Source organism: Ictidomys tridecemlineatus, chromosome 2 (assembly GCF_052094955.1).
Source record: "Ictidomys tridecemlineatus isolate mIctTri1 chromosome 2, mIctTri1.hap1, whole genome shotgun sequence".
Taxonomy (NCBI): domain Eukaryota; kingdom Metazoa; phylum Chordata; class Mammalia; order Rodentia; family Sciuridae; genus Ictidomys; species Ictidomys tridecemlineatus.
The window spans coordinates 42,036,301-42,062,712 of record NC_135478.1 but is presented as its reverse complement, the minus strand read 5'-3'; the positions used below and the strand labels follow the sequence as shown (position 1 = coordinate 42,062,712).

Below are 26,412 nucleotides of genomic sequence, written 5' to 3'. Positions count from 1 at the left end.
TAAAGCCATTTCCTCAGAGGCTTTTTGGCAGTTTGATACAACACCATGCTAATAAAGGCAAGGTCTTTAAGTTCACCCCCTCCCCCCATGGCTCTTTCTCCCTAGCGCTCTATGGGGGAGGATATTCCGGGGAAAAGGACACACACTAGTGGGAAGAGCTTGGGTACTAGAGAAGGGCAGAAGGCTGGAGCCCCGGAGCCTGGAGAGGTACGTGGGGCCAGGCTAGAGGGGCCTCAGGTACCAAGTTGTGGAGTTCAGGCTGTCTGGCTCCAGGGATGGAGGTTCAGGGGAGGTTATTTGCACCTTCTTCAAGCAACAGGATCATTGTTTTTTTAAGCCTCTCTGCTTCAGGTGTGGGTAGGGGGGACCAGAGAGAAAAGAGACCATTGTAGAGATGCTAGTAATATCCTGTCCCAAACATGGAGCCTGATTTAGGATGAGACTCCAGGAATGCTAAACCAGCAGGCATCCCCAGAGGCAAAATCACGAAGGACTCTGGAGGAAAGGATGATAGTGATAAACCTCTGTGGGGTGACTCAGACGGCAGGGAATAGGCTCTGCAATGTCTTCTGCCCCTCAAATCCTGCCAGCCATCCCATTGTTCACCCCGACGCCAGCATCCTTGCAAACAGTTGAATCAATTCACAGTTCCGGAGCCCGAGGGAACAGAAAAGAATCGGTTTCAGTATGTGAAAAGAGTCTGATCCACTGGGGAAGCCCAAGAGGGAGAGTCCGGTTGGCTTTTTCCCGAGTTGGGTGGGAAGACACGAGTTCGTGTGCGCACAGTGGCTGAGCCCCAGGACTTTTGCTCTCCGCCTGCGCTGTGGTTGCCCCTCCGGACTTCGGGCGGGTGATTGGCAGTTGCAGCGGCGGGGGTGGGGGTATCCACGACCCGCGGCTGCCGTCCGCTCGGCCACGAGGTACTCTTGGCCCGATGACTGGCCGTGGCGACAGCAGCCGCGACGGCGGCGACCTCGAGCCTAGCCCAGGCAGCTCGCGGTGGGTCAGGGGGCGGCAGGGAAAAGAACTCGCGGCCTGTAGGGGGCAGTGCCAAGCTGGGGAGGAGACAGCCTTGAGAAGGGGTGGGTGGGCCTGGGCCACCCCTGCCAGGAGCTGCCCACCGGGTCGCACCGCTACTGTTGCGGCCCGGCCGCCCTGGCCCGCGGTGCGCTCCCCCCCGGCGCGGCGGGCCTCTGCGGGGACCCTGAGGGGACGCGACGGTGCTCCGCACGCGGCAGCCTCTGGGGAGTCGGGGCTGGAGAGCCCCTGGCGTCTCCGCCGCCCACCCCGGGCCGCGAGACCCTCAAGAGACGCCTCCGCATGGCCAGAGAGCGTCGGGGAGCCCGCGGGAGTCCCCTAGCCCCGCGCCAGAGGCGGGTCCCTGAGTCCCTGGGTCCCCGAGGTGGGCGCCCTTGCCTTTCGTGGTGGGTGCTGCATCCCCTGGTGGGTGCCCCGAGGTAGAGCGCCCCGAACCCCTGACGTGGACGCCGGGTTACCTCGGGGTGAGCACCCCGAGCCGCTGAGGTGGGCGCCGCGCTGCCCCAGGGTGGGCGCCCGGCCCGCGCGGGTTATTTTTGGCGCCCGCAGCGCCGCGTGTGTCGGGGCGTGTTTTCCTTCCCCAGGTGCCGGGAGCCGGGGCTCCGCCGCCGCCCGAGCTGACTTGTGTCTCTCTCTCGCCTCTCCCCTGCAGGAATCTCCCGATAATTCTGCCGCCACGACTTGAACCGTGCGTGAGGCGAGCTCGAAACAAACAGCTCATCTACATTAAAAGATAAAAGAAAAGGCAGTAAAAAAAGAAAGAAAAGAAAAAAAAGAAAAAAGAAAGAAAAGAAAAGCGGAAGAAGCAGCCGAGGCGGCGGCGGCAGCGGCGGCGGCGGGAGGAGGCGAGGAGGAGGGGCCGCGCGCGGCGGCCCGAGGCGGCGGCGGGGACGCGAGGACGCGGGGACGCGGCTTTGTGCAGGCGGGTCGCGGGGCGCCCATGGCGGAGTGCGGCCGGGGGGGCGCCGCCGGCGGGGCCCTGCCCACCTCCCCGGGCCCGGCCCTCGGCGCCAAGGGCGCCCTGAAAGCCGGAGCAGGGGAAGGCGGTGGCGGCGGGGGAGGTCTCCTCGGCCACGGGCGGGCGCGCTATGACAGCGGCGGGGTTTCCAACGGAGACTGCAGCCTCGGCGTGTCCGGAGAGGAAGCCCGGGCCAGCCCTGCCAGGGGACCCCGCGGCGTCGCTCTCGCCCCGACCCCCAGCCCGGCCGCCTGTCCCCACACCCGGGAGAGCAAGCAGGGCGGCCTGCCCCGCCGGAGCAGCATCATCAAGGTAGGTGGGAGAAGGGCGCTCATTGCCCACCCGCAGCCTTCCTTGGGGTCTGTCTCTCCCTTCTCCTCGGGCGGGAGTGGTGGAGGAAGGGGATTGAAGGGGAGCCCACTGCTAACAGGAATCTTGATGCACGAGTGTTTGGAGTGGTTGAACAGGGATTGGATGCAGATGGCATTTGGAAAGAATGGAGAGGTGATCCCGAATGTGCGGGGGAGCTGTGCTCATACATCCCCAGCGCAACTTGGGGCTGTCACCTCTCCCAGGATTGGCTTGGAAGGAGGGCCTTGTACCTGCCTGGGCAGGGCATGCTTTTCAGTGGAAGCCTAGGCTGGTGACAGACTCCCTGTGAGATTGCTATTATATTTTAAAGACAGGGATTGTGTGAAATCATCTTCTTAAAAATCCTAGCCAATGCACAAGAGACTGTTTAATAGGCTTCTTCTGATCTATATTACAGTTAGTTGCCTCTTGCCAATGGTTATACTTGGAGAGTGAAAAATCTCCCCTCACATAATCACAGGGAGAAATGGAGTAGGTTTCTGAACATAAATGCAGATTTCCGCTTTCTTAGGCTCTAAAGCTCTGAGAGATTACAGTTCCGCACGATTTAATCTTTTCCTCCCTGCAGTAGGCAGGCCTCCAGATCTGTGGAAGTTCTTTTGGACAGTTTGTTTGGTTTTGATAGCTTTTGCACACTTTTACTTAGCAGAAGAAAGCCAACAATTGCATTGTGGGTTTAAACTCAAGAAGTAATATTAGGAGTTTGTTGGTGGTTTCCTTCTGATATTACATTTTAGTCTGCAATGTAAAAGTGAGTCTCATGACATGAAGTAAAGTAGAAAAAAAAATAGTTGATGAGCTAAGAAGAGTGGAGTCTTAGGCAAGACTAGCCCAGTAGGCTTGCTCAAGTTTGGAGCAAATATGAGAATGTTGCTTTCTTTCTCAAAATCAAGGGGTTATCAGGACAGTGAGCAGCAAGGCACATTGACAGGGTTGCACCCACCCTTCCTGTGGCTGATAACCCGTGGGAGAGAGGTTAGCATGTGCCCCAGTGAAGAGAGTTGGACTGGTGGTGTTTGAAATTCAGTGGGACCTACAGAAATCTTCAAGTGCTCTAAAAATGTCCACTGGTGTTATCAACTTCTGCAGTAATCTTCTAGTGAAATATACCACCTTGCTACTCTATGTAAGAGGCAGTTGTGAAACTGCATTTCGCTTTGTCATGTTTGTACAGTTTATGTCTGGGTAAGGGCACAGTTGAAGGGCTTAAAGATCAAGTGTGCTAACTACCTGCAGCTCACCTTTAAGCTAAAAAATTTAAAATACCATGTCTTTTTGCTGCATATGTAGCTTTTAGTGACCTGTATTTTCTTTTACTATGTAGTTTGTTTCCATGAAAGTTGCTTTCAACTGTACAAGAAAATCAAACCTATTGACAGATACATGACAATTCTTTTTTTTTCCTTATCAAATATTTGTGGTGATTTTGCATTGTGGTGTTAAGGAAATTTGAGGTGAAAATTTTAGCAGCCTCTCCCTCTATTGTTTTGCTGGCCTGATTTTGCACTTAAAATCAGTTTATTAGTGTCTGTAGTGGGATTCAGAATATAACTTAATGAGGGGCTGGGTTGTGTCTCAGTGGTAGAGCTCTTGCCTTGCATGTGTGAGGTACTGGGTTCGATTCTTGGCACAACATATAAATAAATGAATAAAATAAGGTCCATCAACAACTAAAAAAATATTAAAAAACCACAAGACTATAACTTGATGAGTGACAGCAGCATCTGTTTTAATTTTACACTCATGGGAGATAAGGAAGAAGGATGATTTGTCAATATTTGTGATATGTGGAATTGAGAACTTGTCAGTAGATATAATTTCTTTATTAAAGCTGTAGAAACACTTGGGGGGAAATGATTAATTGTTCAGAAATCACTGGCTTTGAAAATGATAGTTATATTGATACTTATATTGAGTTCTGAAACTTGCAAAGGTATTTTTCATTTTTCTTCTTTCTAATGAAGGCAGTTGGCTTCTTGTTCACCATCATGTGTCTGGATACACAGTGCCAGGAACATAATAGATGCTCAATGAATTGCTGACTATTTGAATGGAGGAATAATAAGGAAATACATGTGTTTTTTCCCTCCTAATTTCATTAATTTCTGAAACAGGTGGTTTTTGGATATACCAGTCTTGTATATGGTTCATTATCTTGTACCTCCTAAGATGACTTGATAGACACCTTTTCTCATCTTTCTTTTCAACTTGCATTTTCTTAGCCACTTGAAAATTACAAAAGTAATGTTGAAAGTTGATTTGAGTTTAGAATATAAGAAAGAGAATACTGTGTTCAAATAGGTTACTAGTTGGTATGTTTCTCCTTGAATTAGTGTCTTGAAGTATCAAGATTTTAGGAATTTACTGTGGTATTTTCTAAAGACATAGCATACAACATCACAACAATACCTTAATGGAATATGAAAGTCTTTTTAACATATTTCACAAAGTGAATACTGCACAGATACTTTTGTCACTTGAGTGGCAGAAATTATATTTCACTTTTGTTAAGAAATAACAAAAACTTGAATAAAACCCATGTTAAAAAGCAATAATGACATCTTTCCTTGGTTTCCTTGTGTTTTTTCTAAAGGATTTTAAGGAGTGAATGCAGTCAGGTGGTTTATGAGTAGAGGTGGGAGTAGATTAGTAAGCAAGGTGGTAATTGGGGACAAGGGAATAGCAGGGAGCAAAAGAACAGAGGCTGGTATTTCAGGGGTTGTATGAGTTGAAACATCTGGCTCATGTTCCTTTGCTAGCTAGCTTCCATCTTCATTAGCTGTGGATTTCTAAATCAGAGCCTAAATGTAATAAACAGTAGGCAAAGAAAGGGGATTATTGCTAACGCATAGGACATATGCAGAAATACACTTTAGGCTGACCAGAATTATATTTCTCATTTAAAATAATTTCTTTGGTTCTCCATCTGTTTTGTAAATATGGCATTGAGTAAGAAATTGTTGTAAAACTCCATTTTCTGCCAAGATAGATGTGCAGAGCTATACTAAAACAGCTCTTTAGTTATGGTAACAGTGTTGATGAAAATTCAGAGTGAGCAGCCTTGTAGAACCTTTCACAAATAGCTTGAGATGATAAATAAGTCATGGAAATCATCATCAGACTTTTTTTTAAAAAACATTTCTTTAGCTTATTGAAAGTAACAATAGACTTTTAAGATGACTTACAAAAGCCCATTACTGGATTTTTAGGGAAGAAGCCATTACGTTTGGCATCTTAAGTAATCTAGTAAACGCTTTCATTTTCTCTTTCCATAATTCACTTCATCACACTATTCAATACAATCTATGCTTTATTTTGAGACAGTTAATTTGGTTAATTGTTCAGATGGCATCCATTTTTTACAAATAGCTCTATCCTTTAATTAGAGAACTTGATCTAAAAATACAAAGTAGCATTTTAGGGCTTAGATTTCTTTTTAACTTCAGGAAAAAATGAAGTTGAAATGTTAGTTTGGATGTTTTATTTTAATCAGAACTAATTAAATATTTTGGATGATCCTTTAAAAAACATGGTATCATTACATACAGTAAGATTTGTGTTGTCAATTTTTAATGTTCTTTTTTTTTTCTTGGTAATACGGATTGAACCCAGGGTCGCTTTACCACTGAACCACATCCCCAGCCCTTTTTTAAACAGTTTTTATTTTGAGACAGGGTCTCATTAACCTGAGTCCGACTTTGAATTTAAGATCCTCTCTCCTCAGCCTCTGGAGCTGCTGGAATTACAGGTGTGCGCCACCACACTCAGCTCATGGTGTCAAGTTCTGTGAGCTTCTAGAAACACATAAAATCACCTAATCCCCACACCACAATAAAAATACAGAGCAGTTTCACCACCTAAACCCCCTCCCCAAGGTCTCTTTTTAGTCTTCCCTTCCCATATCACCAGGCAATGGCAACAATTGAACTTGTCTTTTTCACTACATAGGAAATGCAGCCATTGCATTATTTGGGTATTTAGATGCAGTAATGCTAGTGACCAATTTATTAAATACTCACTACATGTAAAACATGTGAAAAGTGCTTACCATAATTCTCTGAGTTGGTCCTGCACCAACCACAGAGGCTAGAAGAAACCAGAGTTCAGGGAGGTTAACCACACATCTAAGGTGCTGGAGCTGATTGCCAATCCTCTCTTGAATAGACTGTGCTCCAATGCCTTCCACGTTGCACTTGCTGTTTAAATTTTCTATGTTAAGTGAGGGAGCACTGGTGGTTTGGAATACCCTATTTGGTTTTCTCCTTTAAATGTTCAGGCCTTTGGAGAGGGAAGATAATCTCTTTCTGCTGGCAGAAGAAGTTGACAGATAATATAGCCAGGCAGCTGTTTTGTCACTTGTTGTTGCTGCTTGACTAGGCCATCCACCTTCACAGAGCCAAAGGTTTGACCTTGTTCAAGGTGGCAGCTCTTGCTTTTCTTAATATCATTATTGCCATTATCATAGTATCACGTTGTGAAGAAGAAACACTCCTACAATCTTTTTACCAACATACATACATATGTCTTGATGCTGGGGTTCCCCAACACAGAAACAAGCAGACTTTTCCCATCTATTATACACATTCAAAGAAATAATGAAGACTTATGTATGTGTATTATATTAGCCCATGGATTAAGTACACTGTTTGCATACAAAACTTGCCTGTGTTTACTAGTTCTGCACAGATATCAAGCCTTCCATGACCATTTTTTAAATTGAATCTTAAAAATATGTGCATTAGACTTAAATTCTTTTGAATGGGAGAAACAGGCAGTTGTTTGTGGGCATGTTATAAATCTTAAACAACAAGTAGCTGGATCACAAAGTGAATTTTTCTGGATAGATAGGCAGATCCTAATGGATCGTTTAGATCAGAAAAATCTAATGGCTGATTGGCACCTGTCCACTTGACTTTGTACTGATGCATTTCAGACCACATAAGATAACTGTTGAAAGATCAGGGCATGGTTGCTTGTTTTAAAACCACTCAAAAAGCTTTTGTCACAACTCAAGAGTTCAGTTTTCAAAAATGATCACAGTATATTAATTTTCATATGCAAAATAATCTGCCCTCTTTTGCTTTTCCCTTCTCTCTTTTCCAACTTCTCCCCCAAAAGGGTTGCATTTGATTTGCATTGTTTTTCACCAAATCCATAAAGACAGCTGACAGGAAATTGTTTGTTTTATTAATTGCTGATATTGGCTACTTTAGTTATTTTCTTAGGATGTTCTCTGCCAGAAGCAGTTCACTTCCTTTTATAGTTTTGTGTGCTCTGCAAGGGGCCTAAACTAGATTATTTTTTCTTTTTTTATGTTTAAGTTGTACTTGCCTCAGTATTCAACAAAACAGGGCATGTTTTTTACAGCCTAAATGCAGATATAAGTGAAAAATGAATGTTCATAGTTTCATAGTTTTCTTCAGACTTTTTACATACTGTCCAAAAATCGTTGCTCTATTCCTTATTAATACTAATTTTGGTATGCCACTATTTACTCATTTATTAGACCTTTAGGTTAGTTTAGATTCCTTTTTGTTCTTCATTAGTGGGATTCAAATATTTTTACCAGTGGGCCACTGGATCTGAAACTGTTTGCAAGCCCTTGCCAACTTTTTTCTGTTAATAATATAATGCTGAACCAGGAGGGTTGTGCTTGGCATAAAGGTGTCAGTCATGATGTAAACTCAAGTCAGAGTCACCAAATAAGTTTTAGTCATACTTATTTTCTTCATGTCTGAATAATTGACTGACAGTAGTGAGAATGGTTCAGCCTGCTGGCAGGATACTTGGCACCTGTGCATTCCAGAATGGCAGAGCAAGACAGGCAGCTGGGTTCTCTCTGGCCACTAATGCTTGTTCACATGGTAGGGTCAGTTAAGTAAAGCATATTCTAACTAATTATCTTGGCTTGGCTGTCCCTGTGGTGGAGGACTATAACCAGGCCACATGTTGCATGTCTGCATCGTTCAGGAGGCAGAATAGTGGAGGGAAGAACAGAGGGTTTGGAGTTAGCTGCTTGAATTAGATTCTGGCTCCCCTTCATCCTTTCTGTGTAGCCTTGGTCAAGATACTGAAGACTGTGTGTCTAGTTACCCAACTCTAAAATGGTAGACTAAAACCCCATCTCATAGCATTGTTAAGATTAAATAAGACAATGTGTGATCAGTGTGTGGCATGTAATCACCACCCAACAAGCATTATTTAATATATTTTTCTGATCTTTAGCTTCTCTTTAGAGAGCATCCTGAGAAGAGCAGACTCTCTTAGTTTCATTTGAGTTGGAGATCACTAGCACTCTTACTCCCATTTGGAAGTTTCGTCTTTTGAAATATGCAGAATGTGCTCAGAGACATTTCCCAGATATATTCCATAGATGATCTCAAGGATGATTTGTTGAGGTGCATTTTTGAATCTGATACTTCAATACAATGGCATACATATGTAAATAGCCCCAACTATATGACCAGAGAGTAGTGATTTGACCAGGAAAATTCAGATTTACATCTCTGGTCATGACAAAATTATTAATAGTGCTTCCTTTCATTTTCAAAGGTGCCCCAGTTTGGATGATAAATAATATAGTCACTATAATCTTTTTACAATCTCCATTACTACCCATGGTGGATCCCCATGAGACTGTTTTCTGTGCTGAAACTTAGTCTTTATATTTCTAGCTCTCTCTTCTAAACTTGGAATGCTTTTTTTCCCCTTCTATCCATGTTTAAGGTCTTCCTTGGTTAATCACCTCTCAATTAAAATAAAGTGTTTCTTTTTCTGTCTTCCAGCCATAACTCCTTTATCTTTCTGCTGCCCTGTTTTCCTTTGCCTCATAGACAACTGCATCTTTATTCACCTTGAGTTTATGAAAACATCTAGTTTAATGTCTTGTGGAAGGCATATTTTTAAATATGCATTTGTTGAATAAGTGGGTGAATGAATGAATAAGTAGAAATGAATGCTAACTCATTTAATGAGGTTGATGAAGATATTATTTAGACTCAACTCCAATTGATTTTGTTTGGGATATAAAACTCTCTGGGCTCTGTACTTCAAAGGAAAAATTTATTTCATATGAGTAATTTTGAAAACAATCAAAGGAAAGGAAATAACTTTATTTAAAGTTGAATCCAGGAGTTTGTTTGGTTCTAGAATTATTGTTCTACAAGGTGTTAAGTGGTTTGCCCATTTTGTGCTCCTAAAATAAAAGTGGACCTTTGAAAATTTCTTTTGATTTGTGTTTTATATAGCAAAATTGAAGAGTATGGCAAGAAAGTGTTATTGTTTTTTTTACAACACTTAATCTCTTTGCTGGTATTCAGTTTCTTTAAGTGACAGGTATAGGTTTTGCTGAGTTTTGTTTTTTAATTTTTAAGGAACTAAATTACCTAAACTTTTATTGTCACTAACATTGGATTGCCAAAGGGTATTCATTGTTAGTGCTGTAGAATTAATAATAAAAAAGAAAAAGGAATCCAGAGTGCTGATACATAGAGTGGCTGAAGTGACATCTCTAATCCCTTAGCACATTTTGTCATATGCTATTTGAAATTCTGCACTTTGTTGCAATGCAAGGATCGGGTGAAGAAGAGACACGCAGAAATATTTTGTACTTATTGTTTCAGTCACCTCTCACCAGAACCTGCAAGGAGACATTATCATTCCTTTTACAGACTAGAAACCCATTCCACAAGTTTTGAGAATTTCCAAGCAAGGTCACAGAGCTTCAAAGAGGCAAAGCCAATATTTGGACAAAATCTGTCTGTCTTGAAAGCCCATGTTTTTTATTGGTCTACCACTCTCTTCTATTTCAGCTTCTGAAATGTATTTTTGACTTTATTTGTTTTTCTCTCCTCTTTGCCCAAGCCATTCTGGCTCCTTAATCTTAGAAATTTCTACCAATCCTAAACTAGAAGACTAATTTCTAATTAGATGAATTTGGCTTCTTGTGGCTGAATCTTGGGGTGAAACCAACATGAACCTAATATTATGAAGCCATAGCCATGGTCTTGTCAGCCATGCCCCAGGTTTCTGTCTGCTCCACAAATCAGGACTTTGACTTTTTCCTTTCCATTCTCCTTTGATAGATTATAAACCCCTTTTAGGGTCTCATTTTTCATTTTGTTTCTTTATTAACATAAAGTTGATTTATAGTTATATACATTTTAGGGTTGTAGAAGGTAAAGAAAGTAATAGTGAGCAACATTTTACTTTTTTCAGGTAGATTTCTTCTAATGGCATCTATCTTATTGTTTTGGAATTGTCTAGTAATTATAGAATAATATAATATAGCACATTACTGGGAGTTAGTATTCATGTATCTTTTTGGAGTTGGAAATTGCAAGCGTTAACATCCTAGAAATTAAGCAGCTGAGTTTAAAAGTGATTAATAATGCAGATTCATGGGATTTGAAAAATGGAGAGAAATCATGTAAAATTCTTTTGTAGTTAGAGATACACAAGGCCATCCTGATTAGTACATTTAGCTCCTAGCTATGGTTGAATTCATTTATTTGCATATTAGCATAACAGAATTGGAAAAAATTGTTATGTAATACTGCAGTATGTGTGTATTAATAGAACAAGATGTGGTCTTACAGATAGCTATTTTTGTGGATTTATTTTTTGCTATAGATAGCTGCATGTGTACACATGCTACTTTGTGCATGCATATACTCTGAAAACTTTGTTTATAAGTAGTAGAGATCAAGAGCTAACCAAATAATGTAGTGGCATGAGCCCTGTCTATCTGGTGAGAGATTGATAGGTAGCAGGTGTCAGCTTTATGAATTGAAAATGCCCAGGAAGGGGTAGGCTGTTTTTCTTTTTTCTTAGCATTGCTGATGAAGCCTCTGTTGCTTTTGACCAATTAGTGTGGCCACAGAGGGATAAGTGACCTCGTTTACAGCTACCATTAGAAGTACAAGCCCTATGACTCTCCCCATATGGTTTTCTGCTGCCTTTTTTTCCCTCTCTTCTTCTAAACTCTGGTATCCTGTGGGCATAGTAGATGTAATTTTTCAAATTGTTGTGCAGTTTAGTGTTTATTCTTGAAGAAAAATAAAGTGAGTTGCTTTGATTTTTATTCGTATCAATCCATGCTAGCAGTTTAAAATGCCAATAGAATCATTCAGATGTTTTCATATTGGAGCCAATAGAATCCCTGATGAAATGCCAGTTTTAAGGATGTGTTTATCTTGGGAGTATTTTGTGGTTTGTTGAAAAATGTTTGTATATTCTTTCACTGCTTTCTCTAGTTTTTGTATATCTTCATGAATAATGTTCTATACATTAAAAATACTATTAGAAATAGAACTGCTATGTCATAGGATTTGTGTATGTTCAGCTTTAGTAGATATGATTAAGCAATTTTCCTAACTAGTTAAACCAATTTATATACCCACCAAGTTATGTGAATTCTAATTGCTCTGAATGTACATATTTGGTATTGTCAGTGGTTTTTTTGTTTTGCTTTGTTTTGTTTTTATTGTAACCATTGTGATGGCTGTGTGATTAATTGTTCCTTATTGTGGCTTTTAAGCTGAGTTTCCCTGATGACTAGTGATGTTGAGCACCTCTTCATGTGTTTCTGGGCCCTTTGGATGTTCTCTTTCATAAAAATGCTTGTTCAAGTATTTTTGCTCATTTAAAAAATTGGTTTTTAAAAAAATTTCCTTGTATCACTTCTTTACATCTTCTGGATATGCCTTTTGTGTGGTATAGATATGAAAATGTCTTCTGCTGGCATGGTACTTGCCTTTCCATTGTCTTAAAGGGCATCTTTCATTGAGTAACAATTTTTAATTTTAGTGAAGTCCAGTTTATCAATATTTCCCCTATGGTTATTATTTTGTGTCCTGTTTAATAAATCTCTACTTAAGATCATGAATGTATTCATTTATTAACTTCTAGAGCCTTTAGTGCTTTGCTGTTCACATTTATATCTACAGTATATCTGGTTTTTATTTTTATGCTTTGTGTGAAATAGGGGTCCAGATATCCTTTCAACATAAATATTAAATTAATTACTTCAACACTATTTATTTGAAAATATTATCTTCTCCCCACTGCACTACATTGGCCCTTTGTTATAAATCAAGTGACTGGATTCGGATACATTATGGGTCAGTTTTGCCACCACTGTTTATTTGACTGTCCTTGTGTCCATTCTATCCTGTCTTTCCTATTAGGTATATGCCCAACAGAAGTTATTACAGATGTGTACTGCCATGTGTGAGTACTTTAGCAGCATTAACTGTAATGGCCCCAAATTGGAAATAGCAACCAAATGCCCAGCTTATAAAATAACATATTACACAAAGGAATACTATAGAAAAAAAGAAAAGGCCAGAAAGAAAGAAAGACAAATGATTTTTCTATGCACCACTGAGTCCCTCAAGCATAATGTTGAAGGAAAGAAACTGAATACAAAAGGATATAGTTTTTTTACTCCACTATATAAATTTCAACAGCAGACAAATTGATTTGGAGTAATAGAAGTGAGAGTAGTTACATTTGAGGTGATGATTGAGAGTGGAATCCAAAGGGCCTTTTGAATGCCAATATTGTTTGGTTTCTAGATTTGGGTGGTGATTCCAAACTTGAGTTTAATTCATAAAAATCCATCAAACTGTACACTTAGGACTTTTCTGGATAAATATAATATTTTGCTAAACAATTCATTGTTTAAGTCAACTTATTTAATTTGATTATTTAACTTCAATCAAATTCAAATACTTACCAATTATTTCCACAGCACTATTTGGGGACATGCATTTTACTGTTTGCTACTGTAAAATACTACTTTCCTTGGTGAAAGGTGCTTTTGCTGCAGAATTTCTATAGAAGAGGAGCTGCAGGTCTCAGCCACAGGGTCACTAACTATCTATCCCCTGCTTGTGTATGAGGAAACCTGCTTGAACCCTGAGCGAGAAGGAAGAGAGGGGAAACTTGCTGGAAATCCATGTGTATACCCTTTGTATTCAATGGCATGGAGGAAGAACCTCCCTAGGAGGAAGAGTGTGCAGAAAGAACTACTTGGACAGAGGCACAAGCACTATTTCTAGAGAGATGTGATTGAATATTGCAACGTTACAGAAATAAGTTCTTCCATTTCCTTACCATCTCATCTTGCACTTACATGGCACATTTTACGTGTAATAAAAATGCTGTTTACTCAGAGAAGATTGTACATCTGCATTTGCCAAAGAGGCATCTCTTAGTAAGGAAGATTTATACAGGGAGATAGAGAACCAGTCTAGGGATGCTACAGTCCCTTTGCATGCTGTCTGACAGGCTGGTTTGGTGTCATGACCTGTGGAATAAGTGTGTAGTTTCTAAATGCTGGAGCATTTCTCTCTTGCAACATAGATCCTAGTGGTCCAGAAGAATAAACATTGGATTCCCAGAGCATCCATAAAATTTTTTATTGGCTGCAAAGCAGCAGCATAAAAATTTCAATTGTCACATGTTTGTAGCTTTAGTTACATGGTGAGTATTTGTTCACTTTGGAGATTATCGTTATTCCTATTTATTCTCTTAGGTCATTCTTTTTTTCTCTTCCAAATTAACATGAATGAATCTTCTAGCATAGAAGCTTTTATGTTTCTCCCTTGTCTTGAGAAGATACCAATGAAGAAAAGTGTCTTAGTGGGAATGCTGAGTTTTGGGGGACTCCTGTCTAGTGGCTGCAGGAGCACCCACAGTTTGGCAGCTGCAAAGGTGTTCTTAAGCTGTCCGGATCTTGACCATGACCTGCTTTTTAAAATATACACGTTTAATAGGAAGTTGTATTTATTTATATCTAAATAGGAGGCATAGTAGCAAGGAGGTTTAACATTCCTTAGGAGGAAGTCTACAAGCTTTTTGTGAAAATTCAGAACTCAGTAATATTTGCTAGGTGAAGAGTCAGGTTTTCTTTCCTCCAGCATCTTTAGCCAGGTCTTCTTACCTGTCTTTGTTGAAGCTATTCGAGAATATTTTTAAATTGTTAAACAGGCCATTTGTCTTAAAGTCAAATACTCAACGTGTAACTAAAGCTACAAACGTGACAATTGAAATTTTTATGCTGCTGCTTTGCAGCCAACAAAATTAAAGAATAGCTGTGATTTATGAGTGCTCCTGTGAGGGGCCTAGAAGCAAGAAAGTGCAGCAAAGTGAGAGAGAAATAGGATCCATAGCAGGTACTCTGCTGGCTCCACCCTGAGGAGTCCATGACAAGTGATCACAGGGCATATATGTTGCTGTTCTCATCTCACTGGTTTCCATACAGCAAGGTTAAAACAAGGAGAACGATGATTTAGAATTCTCTCAATCCTTAGAAAGCTCCATCCCCAGGGTATCTCTCAGGCCTTTCGCTCCTGGGAATATCTGGGGCCACTGGATCCATAAATTATATACTCTAAAACATTGCTTCCAGGGCTGGGGTTGTGGCTCAGTGGTAGAGTGCTCGCTTAGCATGTGTGAGGCACTGTGTTCAATTCTCAGCACCACATGAAAAACAAATAAATAAAATAAAGGTGTTGTGTCTATCTACAGCTAAAAAAAATTTTTTTAAACAACAATAACAAATACTGGGCTACACATAAAAAATCATATCATTGTATAGCTAAATTGAGGAGATTACACCCAGCTGTGGAAGGGGTGTAATAAGTTCAGGCCCGAAGTTCCCTGGTACACACAAGGGCACAATTTTCAGGAGGCTATGCTTTCAGGAAGGTGGATAAACAAGAGGGAAAAGGAAAGGTACAGTAAGCTCTGAGCTACTCTGCCTCTTCCACTGCTGAGGAGCTGCCCTTCATGCCATGAGTCTAACCTAGTGAGGGATTGAAGTTGGGCTCTGAGGCATGCCACAGATCTGTGGCCATTGTGGAAATAGTAGCAGGCAGGTAAGCCTGGCATATGGATGGACATGAGACTTAGCTAGAATGGAACATCTCAAGAGTAAGAAGAACAATTAAACATCCACCTTCACACATGGCTGTTTTCATATGCAGAGAGGACTGGCAGTCTAACCTTTAGCTTTTCTGCTGCATCAGAACAGAGCAGACCTTTGGGGTTGTATTTAAAAACAACAAAGGAACATTAAGTTGTTAGGGAAGCTGAACTCTGAATTCTTATGCAGAGGTTCAAACCAGGACCAGAAAGCCAGTTCTGGTGGCTGGGGAGCTGGCCTGGAGTCCAGGAGCTGCAAGTGGAGAGCCTTGGGCTCTGAAAAGGACCGTGCCTTGCTTATACAAAGGTTAAATGTGTCAGGAGGACTCTGTGTTGTCCTTTTTCTATAAAAAGTACACAAATTCTTGTCTCCAAGATGTTTTTGTGTCTTTTGAGTACCTGGGCAAATACTTTTTGCATGACTGATGTGTTAAGTAAGACCCATATAGATCTTGGAAGGATCTGTTTGTCTCAATGATTTAGTTTCTTCGATTTTATTGTTGATTCAGTTCTTTGTGTGAGAAAGATCTCTGCTGTTCCTACTAAAGTTATTAAACTACCTGTCTCCCTTCAAAAACTCTATCCTATTGTAAAATTCATATTTAATTTTTTCCCATCTCTTATCATTCATAATTTTAAATTGTTTTTTAATACTCTTCGGCTCACCTTACTTGAGTATCGTATTTGATTTTGATATTTTTGTTCACTCTGGCTTAAGTTTACTTGCTATTTCAAATGGAAGCACTTAGCTCTAGGTTGTGTATCCTCCTGTAGTCCATCATTTTTATCAGGTTTCAGCACTGAGAACTGGTGGGTTGGCACAATTGTTTTAGTCACTACTAGGAGAGACTCACTGACATCTTCATCTCAGAGTCTTCGAAGATCTTGTTACTGAAGTAGCAGTGACTGTGATACTAAAGAAAATAATCCCCATTTTCTTTTTTGGACAGAAATACAAATTCAGAGACAAATTCAGGAGGTATGTTTTAGGAATGAGAATAATTTAAACCCAGTTATTTCTGTATGTTTAGTATTTTCAGTAGAGTTGAACAGTCAATGAAAATTTTAGTTGATGAAATTACAAATTATCCAGCTTTTTTTTAATATTTATTTTTTAGTTTTTGGCGGACACAACATCTTTGTACGTGGTGCTGAGGATTGAACCCAGGCCACACGCATGCCAGGCGAGCGCGCTACCGCTTGAGCCACATCCCCAGCCCTACAAATTATCCAGCTTTTTTCATAAAAAAATATCAAACTGAGAGGAAAGATGATCTAAACTTTATATCTAGCATGTACTTTGACTTTTAAGAATATCAGTTAAACTCTTATACCTCACTGTTGGTATGTTGAAGTAATGCTGTATGTATACTCTGCTTATTTCATTAAGGCAGTTATCCTATTCTGAAGCAAGATGTTGTGAAAATGTAAAATAGTGGTAACAATGCTTCATAACAAAAAAATAATCTGGCAAAGTTCATTTGTGTGCTAAATACACCTTCAACATGCATACTTCTTTCATCTCTACAAGCCACTTTTAACATCAACTCACTGTACTCTCACAATGATCCTGTGTGGTAGACAGCATTGGTAACCTTCATTTTATAGGTGAAAAAGTTGAGGCTTGTGTGTCCAAAATTGCACATAGGCACACAAGATGTTAGCATTGTTGAGCTTGGACCTGGGTCCCCTCCTTGCCATTCAGATCCCTTCTCACATCTTATACATCCACTGGGGAAGGTGGCACTTTTATTCCTCACCTGCTGCATTAACAAGACACAAAAATAGAAACCCAGGGTCATCAAAAGGAAATCTTGAGGCAGCATCCATCTGAGATATGAACTGTTTGGTCCTTTGAAAAAAACCAAAGAGTTGTTTTTCTGCTTTGAAAGACAAGTTTCACGCCTTGGTTATGTGTCACTGGCCCATTATTACATAGCAAAATTAACTGCTCCATTGCTTATTCCAGTAAGGCAGGACATCTGTGTGTCCTTGAAGTTTAAAAAAATTTATTTATATACAAATTTATTTGGCAAGTCAGACCTGTTTGTTCAAAGAATGCAGCAATAGATAGCTGGGCCATCCTGGAAGCCACCTGGTGTCTTGAGAGTCATGTGGAAAGTGCTGCTCCTCAGTGACTAAAGACTTTTAAGACTAATAAATAAAACTGCTGAGGCAGTTCTTTTCACATGGCCTCATGACCTAGGGTGGAGCCAGTGCCCCTTAGGCCAAGGTCACAGGCTGTCCTCTTCAGGGAGCTTCACAGAGAGAAAGAGTCCACTCCATAGTTCACAATTTCGTCCCTGACTTGGGCAGTCCCTATACAAGTGAGTGACTGTTGGAAGGAAGTATATGGATGTCCATGCTGTCACTGCCTCCTCACCATCTTTAGCATGTGGTTTTCTCTCTTGTTCTTTACAAAAACCCTTCAGCTTTTGTATTGAGACCTGCACTTTGGGCCTCCCTCTGGTTACCAGGGGGAACTGTCTCTCCTTCCTCCTCTTCCTGCGCTCCAGCTCTCATCCCCTCTCTCTTGCATTTGTCACATTTCCATCCGTTCCTGTGTCTCCCTCACCAATATGTAAACACACGCACGTTGGTAAAAACAGGAAAGATAACAGTAACCTTCCCTATACCCTCCTCAGTTCCTTCTCTCTCTCTTCTCCTCATTTGCAGCTGTATCTTTTTTTAAATTATTTTTTTAGTTATGGATGGACACAATACTTTTATTTATTTATTTATTTATTAATTTTTTAGTTGTAGATGGACTCAATACCTTATTTTTATTTTTTTAATGTGGTGCTGAGGATCGAACCCAGTGCCTCATTGGTGCTAGGCAAGCGCTCGATGGCTGAGCCACAACCCAGCCCTACAGCTGTATCTTGAAAGAGAAACTGTGATCTCCTTTTCTTTTACTCTCTTCTTTACCCTCTCCCACTTGTGAAGATCATCAGGGCTCCTTTTGCCGCACAGTTAGTGGCCCATCCTCCTCCTCCTCCTCCTATTCCAGGCCTCATCCTAGACCACCTTTTAGTTGCCCAGGTTGCAGTTAACCATGGATACAGTAATGATTCCCAAGTTGATGTGTCCAGCTTAGATTTTTCCCTCCAAGTTCAAAGTACAATTGTCCCTCTAGCAATTCACCCAAACACCTCACTGCATCATATCCAAATCTAGTCTTCTCTTTCTTTTCCTGTTCCCATCTTCCTAGCTAGTTCTTTTCAGGAGTTATTTATTTTGGTAGATGGTACCACCATCCATTCCCTTTTTTTAATGGCCTTTGAATTAGTGTGGGTGAAACTGGGAGTATTTATTGTCCCAAAGGAGTTGACAAACTCAAGAAATTATAGCAAGCTCATTTTTTCACAAGAAAATAAAAAGCTTTGACGACGACGACGACGACGACGACGACTACTACTACTACTACTACTACTTCTTCTTCTTCTTCTTCTTCTTCTTCTTCTTCTTCTTCTTCTTCTTATTATTATTATTATTATTTTGGTGGGCTGGGGATCGAATCTAGGGCCTTCGGCATGCAAGGCAAGCACTCTACCAACTGAGCTATATCACTACCGCTGCAGTTAAGAGAGATGATCAGTTCTGGTGAATGCTGCTTGCTATAGTTTGGATGTTGAATGTCCTCCAAAGGTGTTGAAGCCTTGGTACTCAGGGTAGTGCTATTAGGAGCTGGGGCCTGTTGGGAGGTCTTTAGCTCATTGGAGTGTGCTTTTGAAAAGGATTAAGGCCCTTCCTTTTTCTTTATTTGCTTCCTGGCCATGAAGTAAGCAATTTGTTCCCCTAAGTGTTCCCTGATATTGTTATCCAGCATGCCACCAGAGGCCTAAAGCAGTGAGTCCTCCTGATCTTGGAATGCAGCCTCTAAAACTGTGAGCAAAATAAACCTTAAGTTAATTATCTCAGGTAGTTTGTTATAATGATGGAAGCTGACTGATATATTGCTAATAAAATTAAACAAGTACATGATTTTTATAGCAAGAACATGAGCTGAATTGAACTAAAACAATGTAATGCTTAAGTATAACTTTTTAATATTCAGTCTAAAATAGTTTCGAAGAAATCATACAAGTACGTAGAGGCCGATCTGCCTTTACCATTAATCTCCATTAATCTTTGAGAGTCTCTTATTATCATTTGCCATGCATTGGTTCACTTAAAATTACAAAGCCAGGTTTAATTGGGCTCTGGCTCAGAAACATTTGTTTCTTATAGGAAAGGAGTTACAAGTTGGGAATGAACATATTTGCATGCCAAAGAGGAACAAGTTTAGAGCATTTTGAAAAGGAGTATTCCCATGAATTTATTTTCTTTTAAGATTTCAGTTTTAAATTTGATCATCTTTAATCTGAGGTAGCACTTCTTGTCCTAGGATCTATGAATTACATTTTTCCCATTAAGTTTTTTCTTGTCACTTTGAAATTTATTTCCATAAAAATCATTTTTTTTATGTCAGAGATGTTAGTAAGCTGTTTTTCAATAGGTATTAGGCATGCTACAATAACACTATGCATGGTCTAGAAATTACCATTAAAGTTATGGACATCATGTTATGGGCTAGTTTAGCTCTCCTTTGATAAGCACTTAGCAGGTCTGTCCTACCATATGATTATAGATATCAGTCTTTTCTTATATTGGAAAAATGCTAAGAAAACAAAGTCCATCAGAGTCTCTGACCTTCAATTTTACTTTCATTACTAAATATGATGAGACACAAAACCCCAGTGCTGATTTTACAGCAGGGATCTTGCCAGTGAAAGTGTGGAGTCAGTAAGAGTTCCACCATGTCTGCGGATGGATGCTCACATGTGAGAGGACAGAGTTTTCTCCAGGTTGTGTGTCACATGGCCAAGTGGGAGAAGCCCCACCCAGTGGGAGAGACACTGTAAAACTTTATTTCTGGGAAATGGTTAGCCTGATTTTGTAACTGTGAATATAGAAGAAAAGACTGGAAGTAAATCATTAACATGGCACCATTTACTCAAGATTGCCGACGTTTCTGATATTCTTCAGCAGGTTTTTGGCAGGACAGACCCCTTCAGCTTGCACCTTCGAAAGTCTGTTGGTATCCTTAATTATAACCTCCTGGTGGTTTCATCTGTTATGTGCATGTGGGGACCTTCAAAGAATGTCTTTTGTAATCTCTTTTTGGAAAGCATAGTGTCCATGGACACCTTTGAGCAATAGAACTGTGATGGTAAGAACTTGTGAAGGGGGGAATACCTGGATGTGAGACCGATAATGTTTTGGTGAGAGAAGTCCCATGTGTCCTGGGAACTTGTAACATTCCATGTCTCTGCTTAGTTTTGTTAAGCCTGCTGGCCAGTAGTCATGAAAATTGGTGGATGCACTTACTAACGGCATAGTTGTCAATTTGGCCAAAGTCACAGATGTGAATTTCACTCCTTAATCTTTCCAGAGGTCTTAGGAAAAGAATCAGAAGAAGAAGAAGACAAATTCATTTTGTAAACACTGAGGTTTAGTGATTTTTAGGAGAACAGGTGTGTGGGTGGATATGTGGGCTGTGGGGGGTGGGTGGGGCATGAGAGAATGACTTACCTGTGCTTTTAAAAAGGGAAAACTTTTCACAGGGAAGAGCTTGCTGAAGGGTCAGCTGATTTGTTGGCTTTCTGGTCCTTTGAATGAGGTCTTATAATTCAAGGCTTTACATCACCACTATGAATGCTGCTGAAAAACCAGGGATGTTTTAGCCCAGCTGTCATCCTGGAAGCATAGACTGGAAGCAGACAACCAAGTGCATATGCTAGCCTGAGTCAGGAGTGGTACAGCCCTGGAAGCCTCTTTGTAAGCAGAAGCCATAGACTCCAGGGAAAACTACAGAATGTTTTTGAAGGTTATTTTGGTTCTGACAACCTCCCATTGAAATGCAGACTGAATCCTTTCCTTCGTGACATAGACAGCATTGGTGGTGCCAGCTTGCCACAGAGGGCCCCAAGGATGCATGGGTATGGGGGACGGGTGACGCAAGTGAATGTAACCAGAAGAGGTTGGGGAATTTTTAGACTGCTCCACCCCTGCCATTCCTGGCCTGGCAGAGTGGTCTCTGATGCTTCACTTGGTATTACGTGCCTCCTTTTTTATCATTAAAACCAAAACTAGAAGTCAAAGACTGGGTCCCAGTTTCAACCTCTGTATCAAACCAAAGTAGCAGGCTTCTGATGAAATTTTTCTTTTCATGTAAAGTGTACTTTCTGTTTTATCTATACAATTTTTGATTTATTTTTTGAGGAGCAGCCATTTAATTATTTATAAAAATTTTAAAATCTTCTATGTAAAGGAAATGAATTTTCAACTGTGAAATTGTGTGCAAAAAAGAAATTAATCATATGCACGATTTTGTGGGTATGTGCATATTTCTGAAAAGTTTTCATCTGAATTTCAGAGGGATCTGAAACCAAACAAGGAACCAAATAATTGATTCAGAGAAGAAATCTGCAGTTGCAGCAGCTCCAGCTTTTTGTTTAAGCCTCCTCAGAAGATGTACAGCATGTAGGAAGCCTTTTAATTTTGCACCCATGTCTTTGGGGAGATTGGAGGAAGTCAGGATGGGAGAGGGGCCATAGATGGAGGAGCAGTTGCTGCAGGTGCCCATAACTCTCCCTGCTCCAGTCTAGGCACCACTAGCCATATTTGGCTTTGTCAAGGGTGATGTGGATTGACCTAGAGAAGCTTCTGGGATAGAAAGGGCTTTATATGTAGTTGGGATGACTTTCACTGGCATAGGCCATTTTCTGTTTGTGAATCCATTCTTCCATTAAAAAAAAGTTATATTTAAAAGATAAACGTAATTAATATTACATATTAAAACATTTTATTTGATCTAAAGATCTTTTTTCTTCTCATGTGAAAGAAATTAAAACATTTTCAAGTACACTTAAAAATACCATAAACCTCAGTTTGACATTGTGCTTGCTGTGCCCAACAGGGCCATAGGCCCTGCTGTGTACAGACCATTTTCTGATTTTTCTTTCTACAGTATATGAGGAAGACATGGTATATACAAATTAATATGTTCTTTTCACTTCTAATGTATTATTTTTAATACAAAGTTGAGAGAAGTCATTCTGCATATTGTGAATTTTAATTCTGAAGAGAGAGCTTTGCATTAGTTAATATGTAACTTGTGTCTTCAATTTAGATTTATTTTATTGTTAATGTATGCCAACACATTCATCAAAATTTTAATCAAATTTGAGTTTTTAAAATTAAAATTTTATTGTATTAACATCAGTAATGATTATTCTACAAAGTTTGAGTAATTTACAATGGAAACTATTTTAAGCCTTCTTTCTAATTCAGTTTTGTGAATATGTAATATTTTTACATTAAAGTTATTTTCTAAAATAAATTAGCTTTATGTAAGAACTTACAAAAGTATCTTTCCATTTCTAAGATGTTTTCTATGAATTCTTTGAGTAAAAAAATCTATTTTAAAAGGTAACAGGCCATAATTTGTGACTAGGAAATTTCAGAGTGGCCAGGAAAAGCATGCTAAGAATAGAAACTGTGTTTATTTACTCTCTGCTCCACCCAATCCAAAACACAGCCATGTGGTTGCAGACTTGGGGAAGGCCAGTGGTGACTAGGAAAGTGGTTTCCCCCATTGGTTTTGAGTTGAAGAGATCATTCTTAACTTCTGAATCCTGTTTCCTTTCCTTAGTAACTCAGATAAATTATTTTTTCAAGCTCTTATCTGAACAGGAGTTTGACCACATTAATTTAGTTTTCAGCTCCTTATCATCCTCCTTCTTACTTATATATTTAATCAAGTTGCATACTTTGTCCCATGGAAGGACATTTTGAGATTATAGATTTTACTAATAATTATACCAAGTATATTTTCTGTTTTCTGCTATTCTTTGTGGTAGTCTAAAATGATGGCTCCTTATTTTTTCACTGTATTAAAAAAAAAGTCTAGATTGGTTGACTCCTCTTTTTTTGTTTCTTGTCTCTCACTCTTGAAATGTTTTATTATGGGAAAAAAAAATAGACACAAATAGAAAGAATGGTATAGTGACCCTTTTGTACCCATCACCTTGCTGTAATAATTGTTCTCTCATGGCTAGTGTTGCATCCTCTGTACCTGTAACTGCTTATTCCTATTTGATGTTATTTTAAAGCAAATCCCAGGCATCAATTTATCCATAAACCACTTATGCAAATGACAATATCATTATTATGCCTAGATTAATACTAATTTCCTAAATGTCAAATATCCAGTCAGTATTAAGATATTATCTCACTTATCTTTAAAAGTCATAGCTTTAACCAGATTACTGTTTTATTCAGGATCCAGATAAGGTTCTACATAATTTAATTAGTTACTGTGTCTTAAGTGTCTTTTATTCTAACTCCATGTCAGTCAGTCATTGCCTGTGGACAGCAGGGCATAACATCCCTGGGGTAGTTGTGAGCTGTTAGCAGCCAACCCTTTGGCATTGGAGGATTTGGAGAGGGGATCTGCTGCATTCACTACTTGAGGGAAGTGGATGGAGAACTTCCAGGTAAGGGAACAACAAGGGCAGAGACCCTAGAATGGCATAGCATAACATGTTTGCTGACTATCTTAAAGGGAGCCTCAGAGTGGAGCTGCTGGGGATTAAGGCTGTACCCCAGTTTGTGATTTATTATACATTTTTAATGCAGAGTTGGGAAGTAGCTTATTTATTCAAATAAAGATAAAGTTGATTAAAAAGCAATGCAGCAGAGACTACATGAACTATATTGTCTATCAACTTACATCTATTTTTGATAATGTCTAATTTAGAAAATTATGGTAAACTATGAGAAGTATTTTGGCATCTTAAGTAGATTTTGAACAAAGTAGTCTCCAGCCTTCTTTTTAATTTTTCTTTTATTTAAAAGTAACGTTAATATATGATGGCATTCCAGAGGGAAACTATGATTATCACTTTGTCCCAGCAAGAAACTATGGGTGCTTATGCTATTCACTTGCTGTACTTGGTATAAAAGTAGAGATATTGTGCTAAATCAAGAGATCAGGATTTCAGGGCTGGGATTGTGGCTCAGTGGTAGAGGACTGCCTAGCCTGTGTGAGCACTGGGTTTGATCTTTTGTACCATATAAAAAATTAATCAATAAAATAAAGTTATTATGTCCATCTACAGCTAAAAATATTTTTAAAAAGAGATCAGCATTTCAGTGTTTTTTCCTAATACATTTAAAACATTTAAATAATTATTATAATTTGTTGATGCTCTTGGACAGAATTCTTGAGTGATAACTTTCTCAACATACAGGTTTTTATTTCTTCTTGATAGGGAGTTCTAGCCCTGCCACTTACTTTTTTTTTTTTTTGGCAAGTTGCATACTTTCTTGTAGTTTCCTCATCTCTTTAAAGGGAATAATAATTATAGTGTTCCTCCAGAGGACTTCTGTGCACATGCTTTGGCACACCAATGGAAAAAGATACCATTATTTGTATTCTTACTAGTAATGTTTTCTTACTAAATATCTTTCAGGATCATTGATTTAATATGTCCTAAGAAAATTAGGAGCCTTTGTGTTTTCTGGAGTTGAAATTTCCACATTACAACTCAAATGTTTTTCTTTTGTATTCTCTAACTCCCTTTATATTTGGTAATAGATTTAATATTGCTCTGGAGTTCCCATTCCTACTAAAAGGCATGGTTGTGTCAAAAATAATTCTGTCTTTTTTGGTTAAAATGGCCTATATTTGTTAAATATTTAGGAAATTTAAAGTTCAGGGTGGTTTCTTTCCTCTTTAAGAGATCTTCCCTTCCCATCCCTAAGAAACAATAGAAATGATCTGACATTATTGTTATTTATCTATTTATTAACATGTACATACAGATCCTCCCTTCTTCCTGTTAACCGAGATGAACTAGCTAGGGTCCTATCCAAAGCCAGTCTTTCCATTCAGGCAGATCTCATCTCCTCTTGCCTACTCCTCATTCGTGTAGAATCTCTCTCAGTCTCCCCTGAAGCACCAGTTTTCATTCTCTAACTGGATTGTTCCCATCAGCATTGAACATTGTGACATGTCTTTCATGTTCTCTTGATGTCATTTTTTCTTGCTACCTCAATGTCTTGCCCTCCTTTTGTAGCAAAAACAACTTGAAGAGTTGTCCATGTTCTCTGTCTCCATTTGTTTGCTCCTATTTATTTATTTTAAATTTCTTTTTAGTTGTAGATGAACACAGTTCTTGATTCATTTATTTTTATGTGGTGCTGAGGATTGAACCCAGTGCCTCACACATGTGAGGTAAACACTCTATCACTGAGCCTCAGCCCAAGCCCCTCTTATTTATTTTTAAACCTCTTTTCAAGTTCTCACTCTAGTGTTTACAAGGGCTGCTTTTGTTGAGGTCACTAATAGCCCACGTACTTGCAGCCACCAGTCAGTGTATCCATCAGTCATGTTCAAGATGGCTGCTCATTTTTCATCTCACTTGGCTTCTGGAGCTCCCTCCTCTTCCACTTTCCCTCTTGTCTCACTTTGTTATTCCACTTTGCTGATTCATCTTTTTCTCCTTGATCTTGGCATATTGGAATGATCCTGGCTTTCTATCTGTTCTTTACTATCTGTCCATTCCCTTCATCCTTTCTCATGGCTTTAAGTGCCATCTGTAGGCCAACCAGTCCCAAATTTATATCTCCACGCCAATTCTCTTCTATGCTGCAGGCATGTATATGCAACTACCACTAGATCTCTTCAATTATCATGTCTCAAATACACCTCCTTTTCCCCAGCCCAGCTTGCTCCATCTGTGGCCTTCCCTATCTTAGTTTGATGTCATCCTTCTAATTGTTCAGGCCTTGTAGTCATTTTTAACTCCTCTCTTTATCTCATATACCACATAAATCTTATCAAAAATACTTTTGGCTCAATTTTCAAAATATGTCTACAGTCTGACAATGTGATAGAGGTATTATCCCCATTATTAAATTAGTAATGGGCACAGATCTTGAATGCAGATTTGAATGAAGATTTATCAGCTGCCAAAGTCTTCACTATTATTTTACATTAGCATATTTTTAAAAAATTTACATGGATAATTATTTTATTTTAATGTCATAATAATAATGGGAAAGTA

The 26,412-nt window shown here is 39.6% G+C and overlaps 1 protein-coding gene across 3 annotated transcripts in view; it reads left to right on the top strand.

Moving 5' to 3' along the window:
• Positions 1-839: 839 nt before the first annotated feature.
• Plcl2 (phospholipase C like 2) overlaps positions 840-26,412 on the top strand; it is a 174,595-nt gene continuing 149,022 nt past the window's right edge. The window contains exons 1-2 of one of the 3 annotated variants that reach the window (XM_078038313.1): positions 840-999; positions 1,691-2,308. In XM_078038313.1, the coding sequence (XP_077894439.1) occupies positions 1,979-2,308 (330 nt within the window). In that variant the 5' untranslated portion in view covers positions 840-999; positions 1,691-1,978. Of the gene's footprint in view, positions 1,000-1,260; positions 1,503-1,690; positions 2,309-26,412 lie in introns of those variants that run through there. The other 2 variants (XM_078038311.1, XM_078038312.1) reach the window with 2 other exon arrangements.